This window comes from Bubalus bubalis, chromosome X (genome assembly GCF_019923935.1).
Source record: "Bubalus bubalis isolate 160015118507 breed Murrah chromosome X, NDDB_SH_1, whole genome shotgun sequence".
Taxonomy (NCBI): domain Eukaryota; kingdom Metazoa; phylum Chordata; class Mammalia; order Artiodactyla; family Bovidae; genus Bubalus; species Bubalus bubalis.
In genome coordinates this window covers 113082323-113108454 of record NC_059181.1, presented here as the reverse complement: position 1 = coordinate 113108454, position 26132 = coordinate 113082323, and the positions used below count along the sequence as shown (strand labels likewise).

The 26132-nt window shown below is 40.7% G+C and overlaps 1 protein-coding gene across 11 annotated transcripts in view; it reads right to left on the bottom strand.

Moving 5' to 3' along the window:
• The window catches only part of AFF2 (AF4/FMR2 family member 2), a 539621-nt gene that overhangs the window by 166777 nt on the left and 346712 nt on the right, over positions 1-26132 (bottom strand). For 8 of the 11 annotated variants that reach the window (XM_025275774.3, XM_025275777.3, XM_025275779.3 and 5 more), the window contains 3 exons: positions 7378-7464; positions 1528-1564; positions 1199-1232 (listed from right to left, as the gene is read on the bottom strand). In XM_025275774.3, coding sequence (XP_025131559.3) covers positions 1199-1232; positions 1528-1564; positions 7378-7464 — 158 coding nt within the window. The remainder of the gene's footprint in view (positions 1-1198; positions 1233-1527; positions 1565-7377; positions 7465-26132) is intronic. The other 3 variants (XM_025275776.3, XM_025275780.3, XM_025275781.3) reach the window with 1 other exon arrangement.

Here is a 26132-nt window from a genome sequence, read left to right as displayed (position 1 = left end):
GCCAAAAAAAAAAAAAAAAAAAAATTTTCAATTACCACATTTCCATGTAATTTGGCCCTTAAATCAAGGTTATAGTTTTATTTTCCTCTTCTCTCTTTCTTTTTCCCTGGATTCTTTAAATGGAGAATTCTGGGGTATTGAAATGGAACCTTGACTTATAAGGCACAGATCAGGCCAGAAAACCAAATAAGAGGACTGATGATGAGGTCAGCGTTTGTGGGAATTTAGTACTAAACAGAACTAAGACCATGGAAATACCACTGACTTTCTCAGAGCCTTGGTCTGTTTGGAAGTCATTCCCAGTTGTTTTATGCAATTATTCGTGATCTTCCAAAAGGTGAGCAATTCACTTCAAGTGTGCCATTAGGCCACTCAAATGACGTACATTATTTCATTTTGAAAATTTTCAAGTATGTGACTATTACTCACACAGAAAAGTTGGCTTCCATTTTCTATTATTAGGAATGAAAGAAGTTGTGAGAGAACTACTCCCTTGATACGCTCTTGGACAAATGGATATTACAAAATCTACAATAGTTAATCTGAGGAAATTGGTTTCTCCAGGCCCCTCCTTCAGTGAACATTAATAAAAAATGAAAACAGTGTGGAGTGAATTGCAGGGCCCTGGCTTCTGAACCTAGTATCATGCAATCTCTTATTCCATCTTTTGCTGGCTGCCCTTGTTTATCTTTAATATACAGTCACCAGATGACCTGTGAACAGCGAGGTCCCAGGCTGACTGGCCAGAACAATGTACTCAAGCCCTCATGTTCAAACACGGCTACTTAGGCGGCTTCTTTCTCCATCCTAGTCAGTGGTGGCCGAATGTTACATATAAAGATGTCTGTGGCTGAAGTGACACAATGCTCAAACAACTAGACAACTGAAGACTCACAGTTCAAACAACTCAAATAGCTCAAACAACTCAAGAATCACAGTTATTTTTGACCCAGCTTGTATCTACAATGCTAGAGAGCGTAATGGTGATTTCATTCATTTTGGCCATTATTGGCTTATCGTGGAAGTCTCACTCTCCCCTCTAATCACAGTCCACATTGTTAAGAGGCAAGTTTCCTATTTTCAAGGAGCAGCAGAAAGAACAAGATTCCCTCAGCACCAAAGCACATTTTCCTTGCCAAATGCCCCTGAAGAAGCCTGTTTCAGAAGCCTGAATACTCGGGACTTGAACGGTACTCACTTTGTAGAAGCTCTGCTGGTCGGGTCACTCCACTCTGAAAAGAAAGCGCACAGACATTTACTGTCCACGTTTTCTACTGTCAAATGCTAATTCTGAACAACATTGGTCTTGAACATGCAGCCCTTCCAGTTACACTTTTTCACAGAATCCTGCCATGTATAACAGATGAAGTAAAAAGGAAACCAATTGGATATATCACAATGTGACTTTTTCTTATTGTTATTTCATGTTTTCATGATATTAGGTAGGAAAGAGAAGAAAGTGAGGGAGGAGAGGAGATAATGGTTTTGACCAAGAAAGATTTTTTTTTTTTTTTTCAAAACACTTACTTTGTAAGGCAAATCCTGGAGTCAGATGTTGGGATTCCTATAAGGAAGAACACAGACAATACAAACATTAGTTAAATGATACAAAAGAAACAAAAGGTCTATTTGTTACTGCTGAAGATATAACTTGACTAATGTTGGCAAATAGGAAACCACTGTTAAGGAGTCCATTAATTAGGCTACTGTCAGTAGCTCTACTTAAAGGATAGACGTTTGCCAGCTAAACCTGCTACAACTTGACCATAGGTGCCATTTTATCCGAATTACACATAAGACTGATATCTGTTTGGAGATGTGTGCAATGTGGGAACAAATGACCCATGTGTGAGATTCAAATGTATAATTTCTCACTTAGCTAGGCAATGATGCCTCTATGGAAGTAAAGGGGACTCGGTTCAAATAAAGGATCATGACTTTGGTAGAGGTATAAATAACACTGTAATTAACAGACTGGCTCAGTTGTTCCATTTTATAGAAACAAGTCCAACTCTCTACCTTGACGGTGACACATATGCAATAGATGTCTCTTATTTTTACAAGAAAAGTATTCTTAAACTTCATTGCAAAGTTGGAGATGTATAGGAAGCAATTCCAACTACGCGAGTGGAGCGTGTGATCTAAAGAGATTTCAATTTTACTTGAAAGTCACCCTCAACATGACTTATAAGTGTGTTAAGAAATCTGGATTTGCACACATCAGGCCTTCTGGGAGCATGGACACATGTGTGGAGGAAGGAGGGAATTTCAAAGGCAAAGCAACTGTTTCCAACCAGAGACAATGAATTCAAATAAATACAAGAATTAGTTATATCAAGAACATACACACACACACACACACACACACACACACAGACACACACACATGTCTACATAACTGACTCACTTTGCTGTTCATGTAAAACTAACAAAACATTGTAAATCAACTATAGTTACAATAAAAAATTCTTTAAAAGGATTATATCAATCTGCTGCAAGTAATCTATTCTTTAAGCTTAATCTTACCACCCTGTATAGTAAAAATAAGATCACAGCATAATATTATGTAAAAGAAGTGAGCTAGAATGATGATGAGGTTGTGTTTAAATTGAAAGTGAATTTTCCAATCTATGTAGCATGATTCTGTTACCCAAGACACTTATCTTCTGGCATGATCACCGCACCAGAAGATGAGCAGAAACTCCACAAGACATGAGAAAGGCCTCTCAAGCAAAGGGCTGACACTAAGCCCAGGTAGTTTGCTGCTCAAGGGCTTCTCCACCCTACACTGCCATCCTTTCCCCAGTCTGCTAGACAACTAACTTTTGAGAAAAGACCCTAATAAGCTTTGCCATTTGATTCCCAACCCTTAGCAAATTACATGGTGAGGAAGGGGAAACATTTCTAAAAACACAGCCACTAGAAACATTGAGACATGAAACCTGACAGCACAGGGGGCCAAAGCAAATGACACAGCACAGTCAGAACTGAAAATACACCAGAGTCTATGGCCATTTAATATACAGGCAAGCATTCCTAGCCATGTCAATAGCTCCCGAGGACACAATTATAGCATAGTATAATATTACTTGGACTTCCCTGGTGGCTCAGATGGTAAAGAATCTGCCTGCAATGCAGGAGACCTGGGTTCGATCCCTGGGCTGGAAAGATGCCCTCGAGGAGGACATTGCAACCCTCTCCAGTATTCTTGCCTGGAGAATTCCATGGACAGAGGGGTCTGGAGGGCTACAGTCCATGGGGTCGCAAAGAGTCAGACACAACTGAATGACAAAGCACATAATATTACAGCATGCTACAATAATTAAGGCTTCCCTTGTGGCTCAGCTGGTAAAGAATCCGCCTGCAATGCAGAAGACCTGGGTTCAATCCCTGGGTTGGGAAGATCCCCTGGAGAAGGGAAAGGCTACCCACTCCAGTATTCTGGCCTAGAGAAGTCCATGGAGTATATAGTCCATGGGGTTGCAAACAGTTGGACACAACTGAGCAACTGAACTGAACTGACTGATGGAAGCATAGCCTTTTGTTATCCAAGAATTTCAGTTATCCAGAGCATCACATTTCCCAGAGTGCCAAATAAATGAGTAGTTAACCATTTGTCCATAACTATATGCTCATTATTTAAAAAAAAATTTTCATTACAATTGTATAGGACAAGTTTGGTCTGGCATAGCTTCAGGAATTAAACAACAGCATTCAGAGTCAAATAAATGATATCTCTGATTATGGCCAGCCTTTGTACTGCTCCCAGAAATCTGGATTGAGTTTTTACCCTTCATCCATGTATCGTGGACATCAGACCCAAACAGTCAGTTGTTTGAGGCTTCAGAGCAGTGATGCATGAAACAAATTGGAGGGTTATATTTTTGAGTGAATTTGACTCAACTGTGTTATGTATTCTTGATACAGTTTTTAATGTTTAGCTGGGTAAGACTGTTTCAAACCAGAATTCCAAACCAATGAAACATCTTTGGATATTACCCAGGTTCCTTTGCATACATACCCAATCCTGACTGAAAAATAGCTTGGTCATGGGGAGAATTTGCATTGTTCATACAGCAATTGTTGATTCACGCCATACAAATTTTTTCAAATGTCTGACTTTGATCTGTGCATTTCTTGTATGGACATGTCACACCAATAATTTTAGGAGTAGAATATAACAATGCCAAAATGTTTTCACAAACTTATGTCAGGCTATTGTAAATAATAGCCTTAATTGTAAAATCAGAGGCTCCTGTAGGATTTAGATTCTAGAGCAGGGGTTGGCAAACCTCTCCTATAAAGGGCCAGATAGTAAATATTTTAGGCTTTGAGGGGCCTATAGTGTCTGTCGTAACTATCTAACCCTGCCATTTTAGTGTGACGGCAGTCATAGATAAGACATACATGAATTGGTGTGGTTAGATTCCATGAAAGCTTAATTTATAGACACTGAAATTTGAGTTCCATATCACTCATAGCATCTCATAGCATTCATATTACTAGTAATTTTCATATTCTTTGGAAAATCTTGGCCATTTAAAAATCTAAAAAGCCATGGGCTGTCATTTGCCAACTTCTGTCTAAAGGGACTTTCCCCAAGGGACATAACTAGCTCCCTCAATGTGGCATAGAGTTTTTCCACTTTCCATCTAAAAACGTGGCATTTCAATTTGAGATGGATAAGTAAATTTCACTAAGTTGAGGATTTTCAAGTGTATTGGTTTTTGTAAGTTTATAGAATCATAGATTATTTGGCCTGGAAAATCCACTGGGATTACACATAGCACACATGTTCATGCACGCACACACACACAGTACAAATGAGGAAACTGATGCTTAGAAGAACTTGGGCAGAACCATACAGCCAGCAAATGGCAGAACCAGGATTAAGAACAGTCAGGTCTGCAGCTCCTAAGACCCTTTCCTCCATGAAAGCTCTGTAGTGAAAGGAAGAAATGGATGCTTTCTGAGAGGGTGGTGTCACCTAGTCCTGGTGCAAGCACAAGGAAAGGACCAGCACACCAGGTACATGTATTTGCTGGAGAATACCCGCGTTTTGGAAGATGGAATCTGAACTGGTGCATCTATAAACTGGTGTGATAAACATATCACTAAAACACCCAGAACTAAAGACAGGCTCACTCATTTATTAGCTGAGTGATTCTGAACACATTTCTTGACTGTGTGCCTCAGTTTTCTCCTCTGTAAACTAGGGACATTCAAATTACCAACACAGTGCATGTGTACATGCCAAATCACTTCAGTGGTGTCCGACTCTTTTGCAAACCCATGGACTGTAGCCCAACAGGCTCCTCTGTCCATGGAATTTCCCAGGCAAGAATATTGGAGTGCATAGCCACTCCCTTGTCCAGGGGATCTTCCTGACCCAGGGATCGAACCCAGTCTCCTGCACTACTGGTGGATTCTTTACCACTGAGCCAATGGGAAGTCTGCCAATATAGTGAGGATTGAATTATTTACTATGTAGTCAGTGCTCAGAACCAAGCGAGGCACACAACAGCATTATATGCACTGTTCAGGTTGTTATTATTATTTAAAATGTACTTTTCTTTCAAATCAACGTTTTGGCAGGAATCAAGGGAAACAAAAGAGTGGGTGGGTAGCCATACTGGTGTCACCATTTTATCCCACTTGCGTTTACCTTTATCATGGGGTTGATGGTAGCACAGATAATTGACAGAAAATGCAGATCAGGCCTGATTCCAAATTTTGCACTTACTATAAAAGCCCATTTCAACAACCAGTTCTATTGTAAACACTTGCAAATGTCAAAATTGCGACTTGCATGAATTATCTGCAAAATTGGAAAAATACAGCTGAAAACACTGCAATCACTGTACAAATGTTGGATTCAACACCTGAAACAGATGAATTGATCGCTTGGCTGCGATGCCAGGGAGAAGGATATCAAACCCAGGGCAGCCTGACCACGGAGTTGGACTTTAGGAAGGAATGACACACCCCGGACCCTGCTCACTTAGTTCTGATCCCTTTCAAAGGTGGAAGGGGATGATTAAACACAGTTTAGGCCAATGTTACTCTCAAAACAATGACTCTAAAATTAAAGGATGTGATTGGGTTTCTCCTACAAATAAAGTCCAATATCCTTTGTTGGCATTCAAGGCCTTTCCCAAAGATGCACTTATGTGCCTGGGGTTCACTTGAGACCCTATAGTCTACATCCCACCATAATCTCTCTAGGTGCCTTGCTCTCCTGTTCTGCATGGAGAGTTCTTCTCTTGGGCCCTTCTCTACCTTTCAAAGTTGTAAGCAGCCTCCAGGTGATGTCATCTCTAAGCACTTGGTCACTGCCCCAGGGAATATGAAATCCTTCTCAGGGCCTTTATTCTCTATGAAGGCACATGCTACATTGCTTTGTCATTTCATGTTTTTCTTCATCCCTAACTTTATTGTATGTCCTCAGTAAGTGGTTTCTGAATAAATGGATGGATGGGTGGATGGACAGATGGGTGGATGAATGGGTGGGTAGATGAATAGGTAGACGGGTGGATGGATGGATGGGTGGGTGGATGGAAGGGTGGGTGGATGGATGGATGGGTAAATAGATAGGTGGATGGATGCGTGGGTGGGTGGGTAGGTGGGTGGGTAGGTGGATGGGTGAATGCATGGATGGCTGGATGGGTGGGTAGATGAATAGATGAATGGATGGATGGATGGATAGATAGCTAATTGGATGGGAGAAAAGAAGACATTATTTTTTCTTTTAAAATGTGTTATTGGAATATCCACATCTACTCAGGCATTTTTAAAAATAATGCTGAGAAAAAATTCTTACTGAGAGCAAGTGAGGAAAAATTTATATGAAACACTTGACATATATGTTTCATATATTTCATTTATATGAAACACTTGACAGTTCTACACTAGAACTGTAGGAGAAAAGGTTCTGTCAATATGATTTGTTGGCATGTGAAAATCTGTCTGCTTGTGGGCGAGGACTAGAAGTGATACATGAAAGTGAAAACTGATCCATTAGGCTGAAGAGTACTGGGTTTTTTAATTAAAACAGTCTGGGATGTTGTTCCATCATCTATTGGGTCTTTCTTAAGGGGTGAGTTCACTCTTCTCTCTGGTCCATCAGCTCAGGGGACAGTAGCTCAGCCAGTGGTGGTGCTCTAGGAATAATGATCTAGAAGCTAGCATCTGGTGGACATTCTCTTAAAGACGCTCTTTCAATAAATATGCTATTTGTGTTAACATCCTGAGGGACACGAAAGAGTCTAGATATTATGGCCGTAGAACACCAAGGCCACTTCTGTTTTTAAGATTTCAATGGGAAGATTGGTATAACTGACATCATAGCAAGGGAAATGGAGCAAGAAGATCACTGACCTGTCCTGGGATGGAAAGTGTGCTCTGCTCAGAATTTCCGGGAGTATGCATGGCAGTGAGAGGAGTAGGCCAGGGATGGGTCATCTCCTGATGAGGAAAAACAAAGCAACTTTATTCGCAGGAACTTCAAAAAATGAAACACTTTCTTGGCACTAAACATGGTAGGCCCTTTCTATATACTTACTGACTTAATTGGCTTAAATTTTTTCAGGGGAACTTAAAGTCATTCAGTCCATTCCCCTGTTCCACACTGCTGCTTAAAGCCTATCTTTGAGACAAAGGGCCATTCCACATCCACTTGTACATTGCCAGTGATGGGGAGCTCACTACTGTTCAAAGCAGCCAGTTTCATGTTCAGACAGCCTGATCACACTATTCTTTCCAGCCGGAAGCTAAAAAAATCTGTCTCCCAAGAGGTTCTACCTCAGGATCGCCCTTGGGAGCCACACAGAACACATCATTTCTTCTTTCTCCTGACAAGCTGTTGGAAGACAGCAGCCTGATCCCCTGGTGCCATCTTTTCTCCAGTCAGAGACATTGGAAACTTGTTCATTCATTGATAGGGAACCTTCAACTTCTCTTCTAATGCCTGAATTCTGTGTTCTGTTAACTATCTCAGGTGCTCCCAGGAGGGACTCAGGACTGCCTGGGGCTCTTCTGACTCATGATCTCCTGTTTCAGGTGTGATCTGCCAGCTCAGGGCAGGGCAGCACGATCACCACCCTCATTCTGGATGCTCTGATATTCATTTCTCTTGATGTAGCCTAACTGTTAGTGACAAGTTTAGGACCATGCTATTGACACAGTGCGTTTTTGAGATGAAGTCTTAATGTTGGCATGGCCCCTCAGGTGCCCACTCTCCACTAGCAGAGAGGGTAGGTCCTCAGTTCTTTTAAACACTCGCTTTGAAAAGAGGTGCTGTTCAAATCTTGCTGGAGTCTTAGGACTCATGGTACTTTCCCCAAATAGTGAGGATAATTAAATCACATGCTCGACATCCCAAGAGAGATGACAAAGTTTGTGAAGCTGGACGGTGTCGGACTATGCTGGATTCATCAAACATTTTGGTATATGGACATTAAATCTAAAAATCAATGTAATGATGGAAATAAAGGCAAACTTGGGAGGAGGGGATCAAAGTTTATGAAAGGCCTTTTTAATGAGTCAGTTATATAATACTTTTCCCCAATCTTTATGGGTAACATAATTAGTCATTTCAAAGGTAATATTAATAAGAACTCTCAGGTAGCACTAAACCATGTTTTTTTTCCCCTTCTATAATTATCCAGTTCAAAAAGAGTCTTTGATGTCTGAAGAGCTGTAATGCAAGAAGATACTTCACAGATTCATTCACAGTGGAACCGCTGAAGCAGAATCTGTAAGTATGATTCAGAGGAGCCCTGACACAGATTGGATTCTACCTGGCACTATTTAAAAGGAGGCGGTAAGTACATTAAAAATGCATACCAGATTTAGAGGGGATGCTTAACCTACTTAAAAGATAGACTATTTCCAAGTGTTTTCTAGTTGTGCATTTGTATGCAGTTGATAACATTCATGACAAACGCTACTTATGTATTCATCAAAACTGGTCCAAAGTAACTATACATGACAACAGCTTCAAGCTGAATTCTAGTTACTCTGTGTCTTTAAAATACACAATGATTTCTTTGAAAATTTAGATAGTGTTTCCTGAGTAAGACCGGTCTTTTCCAATATTAGTCTCATCATTTAAAAGACACAGGTCCTACTGATACAGTAAGCCTCAGCCTGGGATAGGAGTGTTGTTCCTTCAGCAACTGGGGAGGAAGCTTTGATCAATGAGAAACTTAGTTATCCATATGTTTCCACCACTGGCTTTAGAGGTGTGCATGTGGGTTTATTCAAAGGTGTTTCAGACACCTAGATGGATGACTCACTTCTTGAAGGTGTACCTTCTCCCTCAGGTCTGCTATATTTACTTAGTGGCAGAATCCGATCCTGAATTACTTTTGGAGTGTGCTTCTCTGCTGGCCAATCCACATGAAGCTACATATACTTGCACATTTTCAATGATGACTGAGTCACTGAAATTGTGAGATTTCATGAAATGGCAAACTGGCTCCATGGTACCATCGATGCATTTGATTAAGACAGGGAGGAGGCAGCTGAAAGGAATATAATTTCCTGAAAGACTATCTTCAGCAAGGAACCTTGGCACAAGCTCTTCCGCTTTCAAAATGAGTTAGACCTAGAACGTGTGTGAAGATCACAGCAGATTTTTCATTGTAATTCTTTTCATTCACACTTGAAGGATATTAATCTATTTTTATGTTCTTGTTATTCCCAAGATAAGAACATGCACACCCCCTTATCCAACTGTAGTAATCTGCATGTTCTTCACATGGGAATGAGCACCTGCTCCAAAGTGTTGCCAAAGCTTTGACAACATGCTCCAGGGCTGAGCACCTGTACTCAATACCAAGCATCACTGCTCTGTTAACCACAAAAATTACACACACACACACACACACACACACACACACACGCACGTGAGATTGGTCTGAAACTCCATCTCTGGGCTCCTATGATCCTCCCTGAGAAAGATAAAGCAGGGATTCATCCCTGCACTAGGCCATCAATGTAGTGGAGGTTCTGAGAGGTGGGGCCTCACACTGGCCAGAAGCAATTGCCGGGGACCAGGTACATGGCACACACTCTTTCCATGACACTAGATGCATCTCCCCTTTGTGAGGTCAACTTTGGTTTATGGAGAAAGGACTAAGCAAGCAATGCTGTTTTATTTTTCAGTACTTCACAAGCAATAGAAAATTCTATGCAATTTCTAAAAATAGGGCAGATGCTTACCCTCCTGTGATCTGAAGACTCCCTAGCCAAACCCAGAATAAATCAGAAAAGGCCCATTTTCCACTAGCAATTATTTTCCAACCAGATCCTCCAGCACTAGGACCTAAGCAAATCCAAAACAGCTTGTGGGGAGACTTGCTTTGCCTGACTTAGAAACAGAAGCTGGTGCTCCACACTCTGAGGGGCAGAAATAGTCAGAATTCCAGACCCTGCTGGTCTCAGTCATGTCCCAGATTCATCCAACACACAGCTGGCTGTTTTTATAAGTGTCTACTCTGTTGGCCAAGCCTTATCTCATTCACCTTTCTATCTCTAGTGCCTAGGACATAGTAACTGGCTATTGTGAGATATTATTATTAGTCTCTGAAGTTTCTATGTGTGAATTATCATTATTATTAACAATAACAAAAATATCAAGATTTATCTAGTCATTACAAGTGTGTCAAAGCTCCTTTCTCCTGGGTCCTGGTGTGCACAAGGTTTTGTTGTGCCCTTCATGGCAAATAGATGGGGAAACAATGGAAACAGTGACAGACTTTATTTTCTTGGGCTCCAAAATCACTGCAGATGGTGACCACAGCCAAGAAGTTAAAAGACGCTTGCTCCTTGGAAGAAAAGCTATGACCAAACTAGACATCATATTAAAAAACAGAGACATTACTTTGCTGACAAAGCTTGGTCTAGTCAAAACTATGGTTTTTCCAGTAGTCATGTATGGATGTGACAGTTGGGCCATAAAGAATCCTGAGTGCCGAAGAATTGATGCTTTTGAACTGTGGTGTTGGAGAAGACTCTTGAGAGTCCCTTGGACTGCAAGGAGATCAAACCAGTCCATCCTAAAGGAAATCAGTCCTGAATAGTCATTGGAAGGACTGATGCTGAAGCTCCAATACTTTGGCCACCTGATGTGAAGACCTGACTCATTAGAAAAGACCCTGATGCTGGGAAAGATTGAAGGCAGGAGGAAAAGGGGATGACAGAGGATGAGATGGTTGGATGACTTCACTGACTCAATGAACATAAGTTTGAGCAAGCTCTGGGAGATGGTGAAGAACAGGGAAGCCTGGCGTGCTGCAGTCCATGGGGTGGCAAAAAGTTGGACAGGACTGAGCGACTGAATAAAAACAACAAGTGTGTCAGCCACTTAGTTCCCACACTCGGCCTTTCTGTGCCATAAACTATAGAGGCAGGGATTAGCATCGCATTCATTGGGCAGATGAGGAAACAGACGCAAAGAATTCCCTTTGATGGATTCCCTGCATTTTTGTTCTACTAACTTGTACTCTTATGTACCAGTCACCAGGATCCAGAAAGCATTAAAAGTCAAAGTTCTTCCACAAAGAGGTCACTCTGCTTAACACTAAGCTGTCAGCGAAGAGTTCGCTGTGCGAGGTCCTGGGAAAGGCTTTGGGTGAAGGCAAGAGGAGCAGTGTGTGTGCATGTTCATGTGTCTCTGTGTGTGTGTAAATAATGATAATAATACTGATGACTTACATTGGGGCTTTGGTTGAAATGAATGCTTTCAGAAAAATTATCTCATTCAATCAATAACTTAAACATATAGAATGCCTGCTTATCAAAATTGCAGGTGACAGTAAACTGTGGGCATTCAAAATTCAGAAAGATCCTGCAAAACTGGCCTGAAGCTGATGAGATGAATTTTAACAGAGGTAAATTAAAACTGCAATTATATTCCACAAACCAAGTGTAAAACTGTAAAATGAGAAAGACTTAGTGTAATTCATGGCTAAAACCTCAAATATTTTAGTTTACCCTTAAGTCAATTTGAGGGATTTGGCAGTTCTTTTGACTGCCAATGCCAGCTCAGGTGATATGTAGGTTAGCATGATGCTCATAATGTGGAAGGCAACTGTTGGTTATACCATAACAGTGCATTGTACAAGACAGAGTTTACCATCCTAGATGACCCATAACAGCAGGGGCACTGGAATACTGCAAGCTCTTAAAAGGGATGGTTACCAGAACCATCAGAGCTTTGAAAGCTCATCACACTTATGAATGCCCTTCAAGAGAATGAGGAAAGTTTAGTCTACAGGAAAGGGAAGTTGAGGGAAGGTCTGAGTGGTGCATTCAGATACCTGAAGGGTGGTCACACAGAAGAGATCTGGAACCCACTCTGTGGACCAAGAGGTTAGGACAAGCCCTATGGATCGAAGTTACCAGGGAAATAATTTTAACTCTAACTAAGGAAGAATTTCCAATCAGGTGAGCTTTCCAACCACAGAGCCTACTGCTTCAGAAGGCAATGAGTAACCCATCTCTAAAGGCAAGACAGCCCCTGCCTAGGGCACCAGAAAAGGGATTCCTATAAAGTTGGGGGGCTGGGTGGGGCTCATGGACTAACTACATTGCCTTATATAATTGTGCAATTCTATTCTTTCTCTCTGTAAAATCAATGATATTGATGAGACGATACAAAACTGAATCTGGAACAGTAGGATCTTTCACATGACATGTAAACATGACTGATCAAACTGGCTAAGGAAATTCATCACGGTCTTGGGGGTGGTGGGCAAGTGCCGGGGGAACCTACTATCTCACAGTGAGACAGCGAACAACCCAATTCATCTGATTATTTGCTCAGGTCTCGGGAAGTCCAACAACGGTGGAACCATAGATTTTCCTGGGCGTCATAACTAACACTCCTACCAAACCTCTCCTGTAGTCTCAAAACCCTGTTCCACTTAATTTAATGAATATTCTTCTGTTTGGAATGCTCTTAAGACAGCCTCCTGAGCTTGTATCTCTGATGTCTATGCAAGTTCTGGTTAAGAAGAAGTAGAAAATCAACTGTTACATTAAACAACTTCCCAACAATGAGCCAACACACAAAATGCAATCCACTAGGAAAACAAACAAACAAAAAGCTAAAGTTTCTAACAGTAGAATATCATTTTTAAAGTTTCTAACAGTAAAATATGATTTCATTGACATGTATAGAAATTCTGGCAATATTCTTTCAAATAAATAATTGACTGTTTTATTCAAAACTCCTTAGTACTGGCAGTTGTCTCAGGGAAGCTGGAAATTTTTTCCATTGGCCCTAGGAGTGTACATGCAAAACATCTAGCTCACACAGGCTGCCTTTGTCCTGGCAGCCCCCAAACCAGGGTTCCACTAAAAAAGAGCCTGATTCTAATTTACAATTGGGGAGTGGTTATCAGTGACCCCGCAGCTTCACCATGTGCTCATTCAATCAATCAATTCATCTTCTTGCCATTGCCAGATGCAATCAATTCCATTTCATCTACTGAATATAATGGGGATGTGGATGGCCATAGGCAGGGCTTAGCCATGCAAATTCCTTTGGACCAGTTACTCCTCAGGCACTCCACATTTAAATGCTACAAAGAAACACCACAAAAGACAGCAAAAGGGGGCAAGACCACCATAGTGACATACTGGGCAGAGTTCAACCAGATCCATCAAATTCTGCATATTTTAGCAACAGCAACATGAGGCCACAGCCCATGCAACTAATTGGATGAGCCCTCAATAGATAATTGCTTTGAAAATATCAATCCTTATCAGGACACTTGTCTCAATCAGTTGAACCCATCAGAACAGAAAACGGGCCAGCCCAGTAGGAAATGTAGTTAGATCGAAACTGCCTTCTTTGGTAAAGTCAGTATTAGCACGAATTCAAGAGTAAGAAATGTAAGAACTGGCCATTGAGAAATGTTTTGGGAAGATCAGGAGAAGGAGGAAACCTTGGTGGAGAGCTTTTGCTTAAGAGTCCAGTGCAGGCATCAGAGGAATATGATGTTACCCAAAGGCCATTTCTTAGCTTTTTTTTCACCCGTGAATCTGTTTTTCTCATTTGTAAGCTAACTTGGAAATGTGTAAGCTACTCTTTTCAAAACTATTTTTTAACATCATTGTCAAGTGTTTAGCTCTTCTTTTTCAAATTATTTTACCATTAAGTACATCCAAGTGACCATTATTTAAAATATACTGGTTTGATTGTATCTATGTGTGTATATCCATCTTGCTGCAGATGACATTATTTCATTCTTTTTTTTATGGCTGAGTAGTATATTTCATTATGCATGTATGTGTGTGTGTATACATACATATATATGTAAATTTTCTTTATCCATGCTTCCAACCCTGGACATTTAAGTTGCTTCCATCTCCTGCCTATCTTAATAGTGCTGCAATGAATATTGGGGTCTATGTATATTTTCAAATTATGGTTTTGTCCAGATATATGCCCAGGAGTGGGATTGCTGGATCATATGGTAACTCTATTATTACTTGTTAAAGGAACTTTCATACTGTTCCCCATAATGGCCACACCTAATTACATTCCCTTTTTTCCTACATTCTCTCCAGCATTTATTATTTGTAGACTTTTTGATCATGGCCATTCTGACTGGTATGAGGTGATACTCATTGTTGTTTTGATTTGTATTTCTCTAATAATAAGCAATGTTCAGCATCTTTTCTTGTGCCTATTGGCCATCTGCATGTCTTCTTTGAAGAAATGTCTATTTAGATCTTCTGTCCATTTTTTGATAGGACTATTTTTTAATATTGAGCTTTATAAGCTGTTTGCATCATTCACAAATATTTTCTCACTTTCTGTATGCTGTCTTTTTGTTTTGTTTATGGAATACTACTCATCCATTAAAAAAGAATGAAATAATGCCATTTGCAGCAACATGGACAGACCTAGAAATTAACATACTAAGTGAAGTAAGTCAGACAGATTAAAGGCAAATATCATATGACATCACTTATATTTGGAACCTTAAAAAATGATACAAATAAACTTATTTACAAAATGGAAACAGACTCTCAGACATAGAAAACAAACTTATGGTTACCAAAGGGGAAAGGTTGGGCAGGGGATAAATTAGGTATTTGGGATTAGCATATACACAACAACAAACAGTGGAAAATTCTTCAAGAGATGGGAATGAATACCAGACCACGTGACCTGCCTCCTGAGAAATCTGTATGCAGGTCAAGAAGCAACAGTTAGAACTGGACATGGAACAACGGACTGGTTCCAAATTGGGAAAGGAGTACATCAGGGCTGTATATTGTCACTCTGCTTATTTAACTTATATGCAGAATACATCATGTGAAATGTCGGGCTGGATGAAGCACAAGATGGAATCAAGATTTCTGGGGAAATATCAATAACCTCAGATACACAGATGATACCACCCTTATGGCAGAAAGTGAAGAGGAACTAAAGAGCCTCTTGATGAAAGTGAAAGAGGAGAGTGAAAAAGCTGGCTTAAAACTCAAGATTCAAAATACGAAGATCATGGTATCCAGGCCCATCACTTCATGGCAAATAGATGGGAAAACAATGGAAACAGTGACAGACTTTATTTTCTTGGGCTCCAAAATCACTGCAGATGGTGACTGTAGCCATGAAATTAAAAGACACTTGTTCCTTGGAAGAAAAGCTATGACGAACCTAGACAATGTATTAAAAAGTAGAGACATTACTTTGCCAACAATGGTTCATCTAGTCAAAGTTATGATTTTTCAGTAGTCATGCATGGATGTGAGAGTTGGACCATAATGAAGGCTAAGCGCTGAAGAACTGATGTGTTCAAACTGTGGTGTTGGAAAAGACTCTTGAGAGTCCCTTGGACTGCAAGGAGATCAAACCAGTCCATCCTAAAGGAAATCAGTCCTGAATATTCATTGGAAGGACTGATGCTGAAGCTCTAATACTTTGTCCACCTGATGCGAAGACCTGACTCATTAGAAAAGACCCTGATGCTGGGAAAGATTGAAGGCAGTAGGAAAAGGGGACCACAGAGGACGAGATGGTTGGATAGCATCACCAACTCAATGGACATAAGTTTTAGCAAATTTCAGGAGATGGTGAAGGACAAGGAAGCCTGGTGTGCTGCAAAGCTTGGTGTGCTCTTTAGATAAACAACAAGGGCCTACTGAATAGCATAGGGAATTATATTCTGTATATTGTAATAACCAGTAATGGAAAGAATCTGAAAAAAGTATATATATATATATATATATATATATATATACACACACACACGTATATATATATATGTTATATATATAAATATATATAACTGAATCACTTTGCTGTACACATGAAAGTAATACAACATTGGAAATAAATTATGCTTCAATAAAGAAAAAAATGAATTTAAATATACTGGCTTGAAACAATTTCCAAAGCTTTCCTAATGTTACAAACATATTTTTTGTCTTTTTTTTCAGAGCCATATTACTGGGTGGAATGACATGCTATATCCTCATAGCATGAGATATTTCTTTATGGTTAACCTCCAATTTGCACCTTCCCTCGCTTCTCCCCTAGCACCATCATGAACGGTCTACACTTTATTTCATTCATTCTAAAAACATTTATCAGAGTGTCTACTCTCTAGGCTTCTCTGGTGGCTGGGCAGCTAGAGCTAGATGAAGTCCAGGCTCAGGGTGTGTATGGACTCTTGGTAGTTAGAATCTTTATAATCGGAATCAGTGTAAGATAATGACAATTATTAGTTATCATTCAAAGTGAAAGTGTGTTAGCTGCTCAGCTTTGTCTGACCCTTTGCAACCCATGCACTATAGCCCACCAAACTCCTCTGACTGTGGATCTCCAAGCAAGAATACTGGAGTGGAGAATTCCCTTCTCCATTTGCTTTTCCACATTCCCTTCTCTCCATTCCCTCTCCGCATTTCCTTCTCCAGGCCATCTTTCCAACCCAGGGATCGAACTCCTGTCTCTTGCATTGCAGACAGATTCAAAAGTAGAACTAAAATAAACTTTTCAGAGCTTTTTTTTTCTTTTTTTTTTTAAGAGTAACATGCAATATGTTACCATCTTCCAAAAATTACCAAAGTGATTTGCTGATCTTTCACTGCTGGACAAATACACAGTGTACATGCACCAACAGAGCAGTCATTTAGGAAGCCAGCTTATGCTATAAGTGAAAGGCACTGGAGAATGACAATTCCAGGCAAATGGAGACAGAAGGATAAATTTCTCTCAATCAAAGACTTACACAAGGCATTAGTATTCCATTTCTGAGGGCTGCTGTAGCTTTTCAAACATTATAGCATTCTTTAGTTTACACTTATCATATTAAGAAAAATGATAATGAGTTCATGACAACTGCTTTGAAAATGAACAAAGCTTCAGTTGCTGAGGAAAAAAGAAGTAATATCTATTTTCATGAAAAGAGGCCTCCAGTGAATGACTTGGCTGTAGCTTTGCTCTCTCATTATTTCTGAGCTCGGTAAAAATAAAGCAGCAGACCACGAATACAGCTGAAACTTCAGCCAATATGATTTGCATGGAATTGTCTATTTCAGTCTGAGAACTATAGAACCGCAGTGCTAGGGGCCGAAAGAGAAGCGGTTTGTCCCATTCACATGACATTAACTCGCAAATTGATCACAAGATGTCAGTCTAACTGAACACCACCAGGCCCACCTTCCCGCCACACACACTCCCCCAATAAACAGAAAAATAAACCAACAGAGGCATCAAACTCTTTGCAATAGCCTGAATTTAACATCAAAACCACAACTAAGCCCCAGTGAAACTGATTCAGAGAGCCCCTTCGGAATATTCCAGGCCCGAGAGGCTGAGTATTCCTGAATGCCTGGACAGCCTCTCCTCTCTCCAGATTAGTTTTTTTTCTGCAATTACTTCAAATAATGGGAAATAAATAGCTTTTTTATTCCACATAGAAGTGGCACAAGTGAGAGTCCTATCTTTTTCTAAAGGCATGTCTGACTAATGGAGAAAGAGAACATTCTCACCTCAGTATAAAAAGCACCAGGAACAGGTGGTATGGGAGGAAAACCCTGCCCCATAGGCTTGCTATAAAGCTTCAGTCCTGTGTTCAAATCAGCCAAGAAGGTTCTCTCTGCCTCAGGAGAAACAGCCACTTGCCAAACTGCATAAGCAAGGAAAAGCTACTGACACGACACGTCTTTGGAAATCATAGCACGTAGCAATGAGATAATTCACACCAAGCATTCGCTAAGCAGAAATCCAATCCAATACTTGCATTTCACGCCCTAGTCATTTTTTTTTTAATAAAAAGTTAACAATTGCACTTGAAGTCTATCATCAAAGTGTCTTTTATTAAGTGTTTCCCATTGAACTCTGAGGCATCGACACCTGTACTCTCATTTGTTCACCACGAGGAGGGGATGCCTAATGACACTGTGGGAATCCATTGCCCATGGATATCTCTAAATCCTCTTTAAACCTGTATGTGTTTTCCACCTAGACCATCTCTTGGGGTCACCAGGTCGATACTTTATTCCCTGTTATAAATTTAGTAAAGCACCACAGAGAAGGTTGGAAGCTGGGAATGCCAAGCCCTTTCCTGGAGACGGTACAGCGAGGGAAAGTCACATTGGGCTCAAGATAAATAAATAGCACATGGAGGACTCTCCCGAATAAACTGCCTCTCTTAGGCCTCGGCTTCAGGCTGTGGTGTGTAATCAATTTGTATTTCTTGTCCAAAGCCGAGGGTCAATGGTTTTATAGCGGGCTCTAGTCACATCTTTCTTCTCCATGCTAGGGTAGTTTGCCCCTCTCTTCCGCTTGCTCCTGCTCCCCTCACCTCTCCCTCATTTGCTTTGAGAAAGGAAAGAAATGTGCAAAATCATTTTTCAAAAGTCCTGGTCAGGGGTCTGCAAGCTACCCACAGAGACTGTTGTATGGCTGACAGAAATGAACATGGCAGGGTCTCTGGGCTAATTAAACAAATGTGACAATTTGAAAAAGCTGCTAAGTGCCTTGTAAAGCACAGAATGGTCAAAAATGAAAAGGAAAAGAGAAACTTTGCACTGTATTGATGACATGAAAGGGGCTTACATATTTAATAACTAAGAAAACCATCACAGGGGCAATTTAAACTCCTCAGCAAAACCAGATTGGGAGTCTGTGAAGGCTTGAAGCATGGAATTCATCATCACACTTGGAAAATATTTGAACTTGCTGAGCAACAATAGGAAGAATCACAGTAAAATCCACTAGACACTTTCGTGTATCTAGGGGATAGAATGAACCAAATTCCATTTACATTATCGTATTTAATCCACTCAAGAATCCGAGGAAGGCATTTTTCTTGTTCTCACTTCACAGATCCAACTCCTGAGTCTCAGAGAAGAGGATTTGCTGGCATAAAGTCATATGACCAGCATGCGCTATATCAAGGACCAGCATCCAGGGGTCTGGCTTTGCACGCTGAACTTTTTTCACCACCATCTTGCTCCATAAAGATGGGCCCTCTAAAAGGGAATGTTGTAGAAGGTGTGGCAGGAACCAGGCTTTCTTAGCTTCCTGTATGCCAAGGACACCTGGGTGGTTTGAGGAGGTATCTTATAATTGTTTGGAAAGCACGGCCCTTACTCATGCCACTTTCTCAAGTCATTGTCATATGTGAGGGCTGTACAACCTGGATGGCAAGTCAAAGAAAACAAGTTAATCTCTAAGGAACCTGGATTTATTAAATGTACCTTGTCACCAGAATACAGTGCCATGAATGGCAGTTCACAGGACTTAGACAATATCAAGGTCAATACTCCAGCTCTAGGGTCCCTTTGCATTTCATGGGAACAATAAAGGACAAAAACAGTGTGGATCTAACAGAAGCAGAAAATATTAAGAAGAGGTGGCAACAATACACAGAAGAACCATACAAAAAAGCTCTTAATAACCCAGATAACCATAATGGTGTGATCACTCACCTAGAGCCAGACATCCTGAAATGTGAAGTCAAGTGGGCCTTAGGAAGCATCACTATAAACAAAGCTAGTGGAAGTGATAGAATTCTAGCTGAGCTATTTCAAACCCTAAAAGAGGATGCTGTTAAAGTGGTGCACTCAATATGCCAGCAAATTTGGAAAACAGCAGTGGCCAAACAGGACTGCAAAAGGTCAGTTTTCATTCCAATCCCAAAGAAAGGCAATGCCAAAAATGTTCAAACTACTGCACAATTGTACTCATCTCACGTGCTAGCAAAGTAATGCTCAAAATTCTCCAAGCCAGGCTTCAACAGTGTGTGAATTGAGAACTTCCAGATGTTCAACTGGATTTAGAAAAGGCAGAGGAACCAGAGATCAAATTGCCAACATCCACTGGATCATAGAAAAAGCAAGAGAGTTCCAGAAAAAAAAACATCTATTTCTGCTTCACAGACTATGCTAAAGCCTTAGACTGTGTGGAACAAAGCAAACGGTGGAGAATTCTTAAAGAGTTGGGAATACCAGACCACCTGACCTGCCTCCTGAGAAATCTGTATGCTGGATGAAGCACAAGCTGGAATCAAGACTGCAGGGAGAAATATCAATAAACACCAATATGCAGATGACACCACCCCTATGCCAGAAAATGAAGAGAAACTAAAGAGCCTCTTGATGAAGGTGAAAGAGGAGAGTGAGAAAGCTAGCTTAAAACTCAAGATTCAAAAAACAAAGATCATGGCATCCAGTCCCATCACTTCATGGCAAACAGACAGGGAAACAATGGAAACAGTGTCAGACTTTATTTTCTTGGGCTCTAAAATCACTACAGATGGTGGCTGCAGCCATGAAATTAAAAGACACTTGCTCCTTGGAAGAAAAGCTATGACAAACTTAGACAGCATATTAAAAAGAAGAGACATTACTTTACCAACAAAGGTCCGTATAGTCAAAGATATGGTTTTTCCAGTAGTTATGTATGGATGGGACAGTTGTTCCATAAAGAAAGCTGAGCACTGAAGAATTGATGCTTTTGAACTGTGGTGTTGGAGAGTCCCTTGGACTGCAAGGAGATCAAACCAGTCCATCCTAAAGGAAAGCAGTCCTGAATGAAGGACTGATGCTGAAGCTGAAGCTCCAATATTTTGGCCACCTGATGCAAAGAACTGACTCACTGGAAAAGACCCTGATGTTGGGAAAGATTGAGGGCAGGAGGAGAAGGGGATGACAGAGGATGAGATGGTTGGATGGCATCACCGACTCAGTGGACATGAGTTTGAGCACGCTCTGGGAGTTGGTGATGGACAGGGAAGCCTGGTGTGCTGAAGTCCATGGGGTTGTAAAGAGTTTGACATGACTCAGCGATTGAATTAAGGGTCTCTGATAAGATTCCATCAAGTCATGGGTCATCTATAGTCTCTGGAGCTGTTCAAGACCTGATGTGGTCCTTTCATTAAGCATGTACCTTAGGTGAATATCTCAAGTGATGCACAAGCTGGAGAGGGTAGGAAAGGGAGCATGAAAGAGAGGGAGGGAAAGAGGGAGTGAATATGAAACAAGCTCTGGAACTTGATAGTAGTGCTTTGAGGGGGAGGGCCCTCCCAAAGGCTCCTATGCTCTTTCCTTCCCAGAGCCTGGGGATGAAGGCAGCATCATTCCCATTGAACTTGCTTGAGGACTGCAGTGCAGCTGGGCACTTCCCTGCACTGCCCACAAAGCCAAGCATATATGCCTGAAATGTCCCTCATCTTTCTTTGGCAAGAAAATATTCCTTATCTCTTTCTATCTACTTAGCCTGATTTTTGGTTCTTTTTTATGTAGTAGGGGCACTGCTCAGAACTAGCGTAACATTTGACCAATATATTCTACAGAAATCTCAGGTGGAAATAAATTATTCAGATATACTCTAAACATGGCAAAAGTTACATAGTTAAAAAGGTAAAACTGGACTTGGTTTTATTTAATGGTAAGACTCAGAATAAAGACCTAAAGCAGATCTTAAGAGATAATCTAGGGACAGTTTTGTTCACCAGAACTTTCTGCAATGATGCAAACACTGTATTTTGTATTCTCCAATGACAACCACTGGCCACATGTGGCTTCTGAGCATGTGCAGTGTGCCTAATGGACTGAGAAACTATACTTTTATTAAAATGTGGCTAAATTTAAATAACCAACAACATGTGGCTATTACTATATTGAACTACTCAAAACAATCAACACTTCAATTTTACAGATGGAAATTGTGAAGAATGTAATGGTTAAGAGACTTGCCAAGCATCATAAAATAAGGCAGTGGAAGAAGAGTCAAGAGAGCTTTGAGGTCCCTTGATGCCCAGTCCACTGTCATTGCCACCTAGCTTTCTTCTCAATCCCAGTTCTCCCAAAGACAGGCGCTATGCAGTCTTTTACTCTGTAACACAGACCAGACTCTGACAACATCAGAGTGGAGCCTCCGTATCAGACCATTATTCACTTTTGTATAGTAAGTACTGGATGTGTGAGGCTGTAATGGGTGCCCTGCATTAAAGAGCAGGAAAGAAGCTACAGAGTTTGAGGGTAGACAAGCTTCTCAGGTTTCTTCCAGTTCCAACAGGTCCTGAGAAGTTGAGAGCAAATTGAATAAAAAACCAATCAGAGGCCCAGACAGCCATGCTGCTTTTGTCTGCCCTATTTGTAGATTGGCCTCCATTCTTTATTTTGTGATTCAGCCACTTCTAACTAACCTAGTACCAGGAGAGAGCTGGGTGAGTCTGTTGGTGTTAGCAAATTCATCCCCAGGATGGAGGACTTTGGGGCTCTGTTGTGTTTGACACCATTTTGGCTGGGAAGCTGAGAGTGTTAATGGAAGCAACACAAAGGCTTCCAGCAACAACATGGTCGGGGAAAATCACTCTGGAGGAAAGAGCACATCTCATAGAAGCTTCTTTTTTGTGAGCACAATAATAATAAACACAGTGAATGCTACCGTGTCTCCTCTCTCTGAGTATAGGAGCATATGGGGCCCCACCTTGGCCTTTCATCAATGCCTCATTTAAAGCGATAATGCCAACATTATTGAACTTTGAAGAGCAATAGTAAAAATAGTCTCAAGCAACGATATTAAATAATAATTGGAAATAGAAAAACAGCACAAAAAGCAGGGCTAAATATATTATTTGGATAAATAAGAAGTGGGGTCATTATAATGTCTAATATTTGTATAAATATTCTACTCACTAAACACTATTATTTGCTTATTAACATAAAATATCTTCATAGAAAATCAAATAATTATTTTATTATCTGTGGGTGGAAATAACACTATGAAGTGATTTTCTCTAACCATTTATCTACAAATTTAAGTCATTCAACAAACACAGAGCACCTGTTGTATGCACTTTTTATACATCTACACTTATTACCTTTGTGTGCATTTGTCTATGTGTGTGTGGCGGGGAGGGGATGCTGGGCTGGGATAAAGGGACAGAGAGATGAGTTTGACACTGACTCTACTCTAAGGGACTTCACATTATACCATGAGAGGCAGCTCCCCCAACACACAAAGGTGACAGGTGTAGATGCAGAAAAAGTGCTGAGGGGACCCAGGAGATGAAGAGACAGATTGCTTTCATTCAGACAGTGTTAGAGCTTCAGAGAAGAAGTGACCTTTGTGTCGGGTCTTACGTGGTGTGAGCAGTAGTTCATTAGGCAGACAAGAGTGGATGGGGTTCCAGGCAGACGGAGGGGCCAACACAGAGGCCCATGGAACAGGGGGATGGCATATCTGATGAAAGGAAAGAAGTCTGTGGAGGATGGACAAAAGGGCACATTACTGGGAAAAGTGACAAGAGATGAGGTAGGCCTGAATGATGCCATAAAGGATGGGCCTGGACTGCCAAGATCAGGATTTGGGACTTTATCCTCTAGGCACTAGGGAAGCACAATATCTCTGCTTGAATACCTTTGGTGACAGAGACCTCACCTCCCTTCAATCCTTAGATGCACAACTTAGAGCAAGGAGAGAGGGAGGAGCTAACATTAATTGAGCTTCACATATATCATCTCATTCAACCCTCTCACTAATCCTGAAAATTAGGCAGTAATATCCCAATTTTGTAAATGATATTCAAGAATGCTTAAGTTACCCAAGAATGTTCAGCTGGGGAGAAGAGCCAAGCTCCACTTTCTTAACCATGTCTCTCTAGAACATTCTTCCTTTTATTGCTCAACTACTTATCCCCCTGTACCTGCCCCTCAGGGGTTCCATCATTTGATGTTTCCCAGTCTAAATCCAGCCTCTGAGTCTCACTTTCACATGGTAAGTCCCTTAAGCAGCTACAGCCTTCTCCCTCTTCTAGTTCAATTTCCTTGTGGTGAGCTTATCTCGTCAGTGATTCTGATTGTGAATCCACTCACTATTCTGCTTAGTCTTTGCTAAATGTATTTTAGTTCAGCAGCATGCATCTTAAAAACTTTTTAATGAAAGTAATGTAAATTACAGAAGTTGAGAAAATTTAGGAAAGAAAAAACTCACCCAAAATCCTATCACTCTAACACAGTAAGAGCTATTATGTCAGTTTTTTCTTTAGTTTCTTTTATTCATAGTTTTATATATCTATAAAATTTAAGCACACAAAATGTTATATTCTGGTTATTTAACATTTAACATTATATCATAAGGTTTTTTTCCCATGTTGTTACATCATCTTCAAAGCAACCTTTTTAATGGTTAATTCTATTTCTGAGTGTATAACTCAGAATTTGCCTAACTATTCCCCTATTGTTGGATATATGAGCTTTCCTGGTGGCTCAGTGTAAAGAATCTGCCTGCCAATGCAGGAGATGTAGGTTCGATCCGATCCCTGGTCCACAAAGATCCCCTGGAGAAGGAAATGGCAATCCACTCTAGTATTCTTGACTGGGACAAAAGGAGGACAGAGGCCTGGCAGGCTACAGTCCTTGGAGTCGAAACAAGAGTTGGATGCAACTCAGCAATGAAACAACAACACATCGGATATATGGTTGGTTTGGTTTAGTCGCTAAGTCATATCCAACTCTTGCGAACCCATGGAATGTAGCCCACCAGGCTCCTCTGTCCATAGGATTTTCCAGGCAAGAATACTGGAGTGGGTTACCATTTCCTTCTCCACATTGGCTATATAGTAGCATTTTTTACTATTACAAATAATATTGTAATAATCATGTAGTTATTTAAGGATTTGAATTTCCCCCATGGCATACATTGCCCAAAATGGGATGATAAATTATTAATGTACCTCTAAAAACAAGGTGGCCAACATAAATAAATGGGGAGGAATACCGTATTCATGAATCAAAAGATACAAGGTAAAGATGTCAGTTCTTCCCAAATTGACCTACAGATTCTTTGTAAATGTAGACAACATGTTTCTAAAATCCGTATGGAAAGGAAAGGGAACTATAATAGCCAAACCATTTTAGAAAAAGAACAAAATTGGAGGATTCACATTACCGTATTTTAAGAGTACACCATGAGAAATGCTGGGCTGGAGGAAGCACAAGCTGGAATCAAGATTGCTGGGAGAAATATTAACAACCTCAGATATGTAGATGATACCACCCTTATGGCAGGAAGTGAAGAAGAACTAAAGAGCCTATTGATGAAAGTGAAAGAGGAGAGTGAAAAGGTTGGCTTAAAGCCCAACATTCAGAAAACTAAGATCATGGCATCTGGTCCCATCACTTCATGGCAAATAGATCGGGAAACAGTGGACACAGTGGCTGACTTTATTTTTATGGGCTTCAAAATCACTGCAGATGGTGATTGCAGCCATGAAATTAAAAGACGCTTACTCCTTGGAAGGAAAGTTTGACCAACCTAGACAGCATATTAAAAAGCAGAGACATTACTTTGCCAACAAAGGTCCATCTAGTCAAGGCTATGGTTTTTCCAGTGGTCATGTATGGATGTGAGAGTTGGACTATGAAGAAAGCTGAGTGCCGAAGAATTGATGCTTTTGACTGTGGTGTTGGACTCTTGAGAGTCCCTTGGGCTGCAAGGAGATCCAACCAGTCCATCCTAAAGGACATCAGTCCTGGGTGTTCATTGGAAGGACTGATGTTGAAGCTGAAACTCCAATACTTTGGCCACCTGATGCGAAGAGCTGACTCATTAGAAAAGACCCTGATGCTGGGAAAGATTGAGGGCAGGAGGAGAA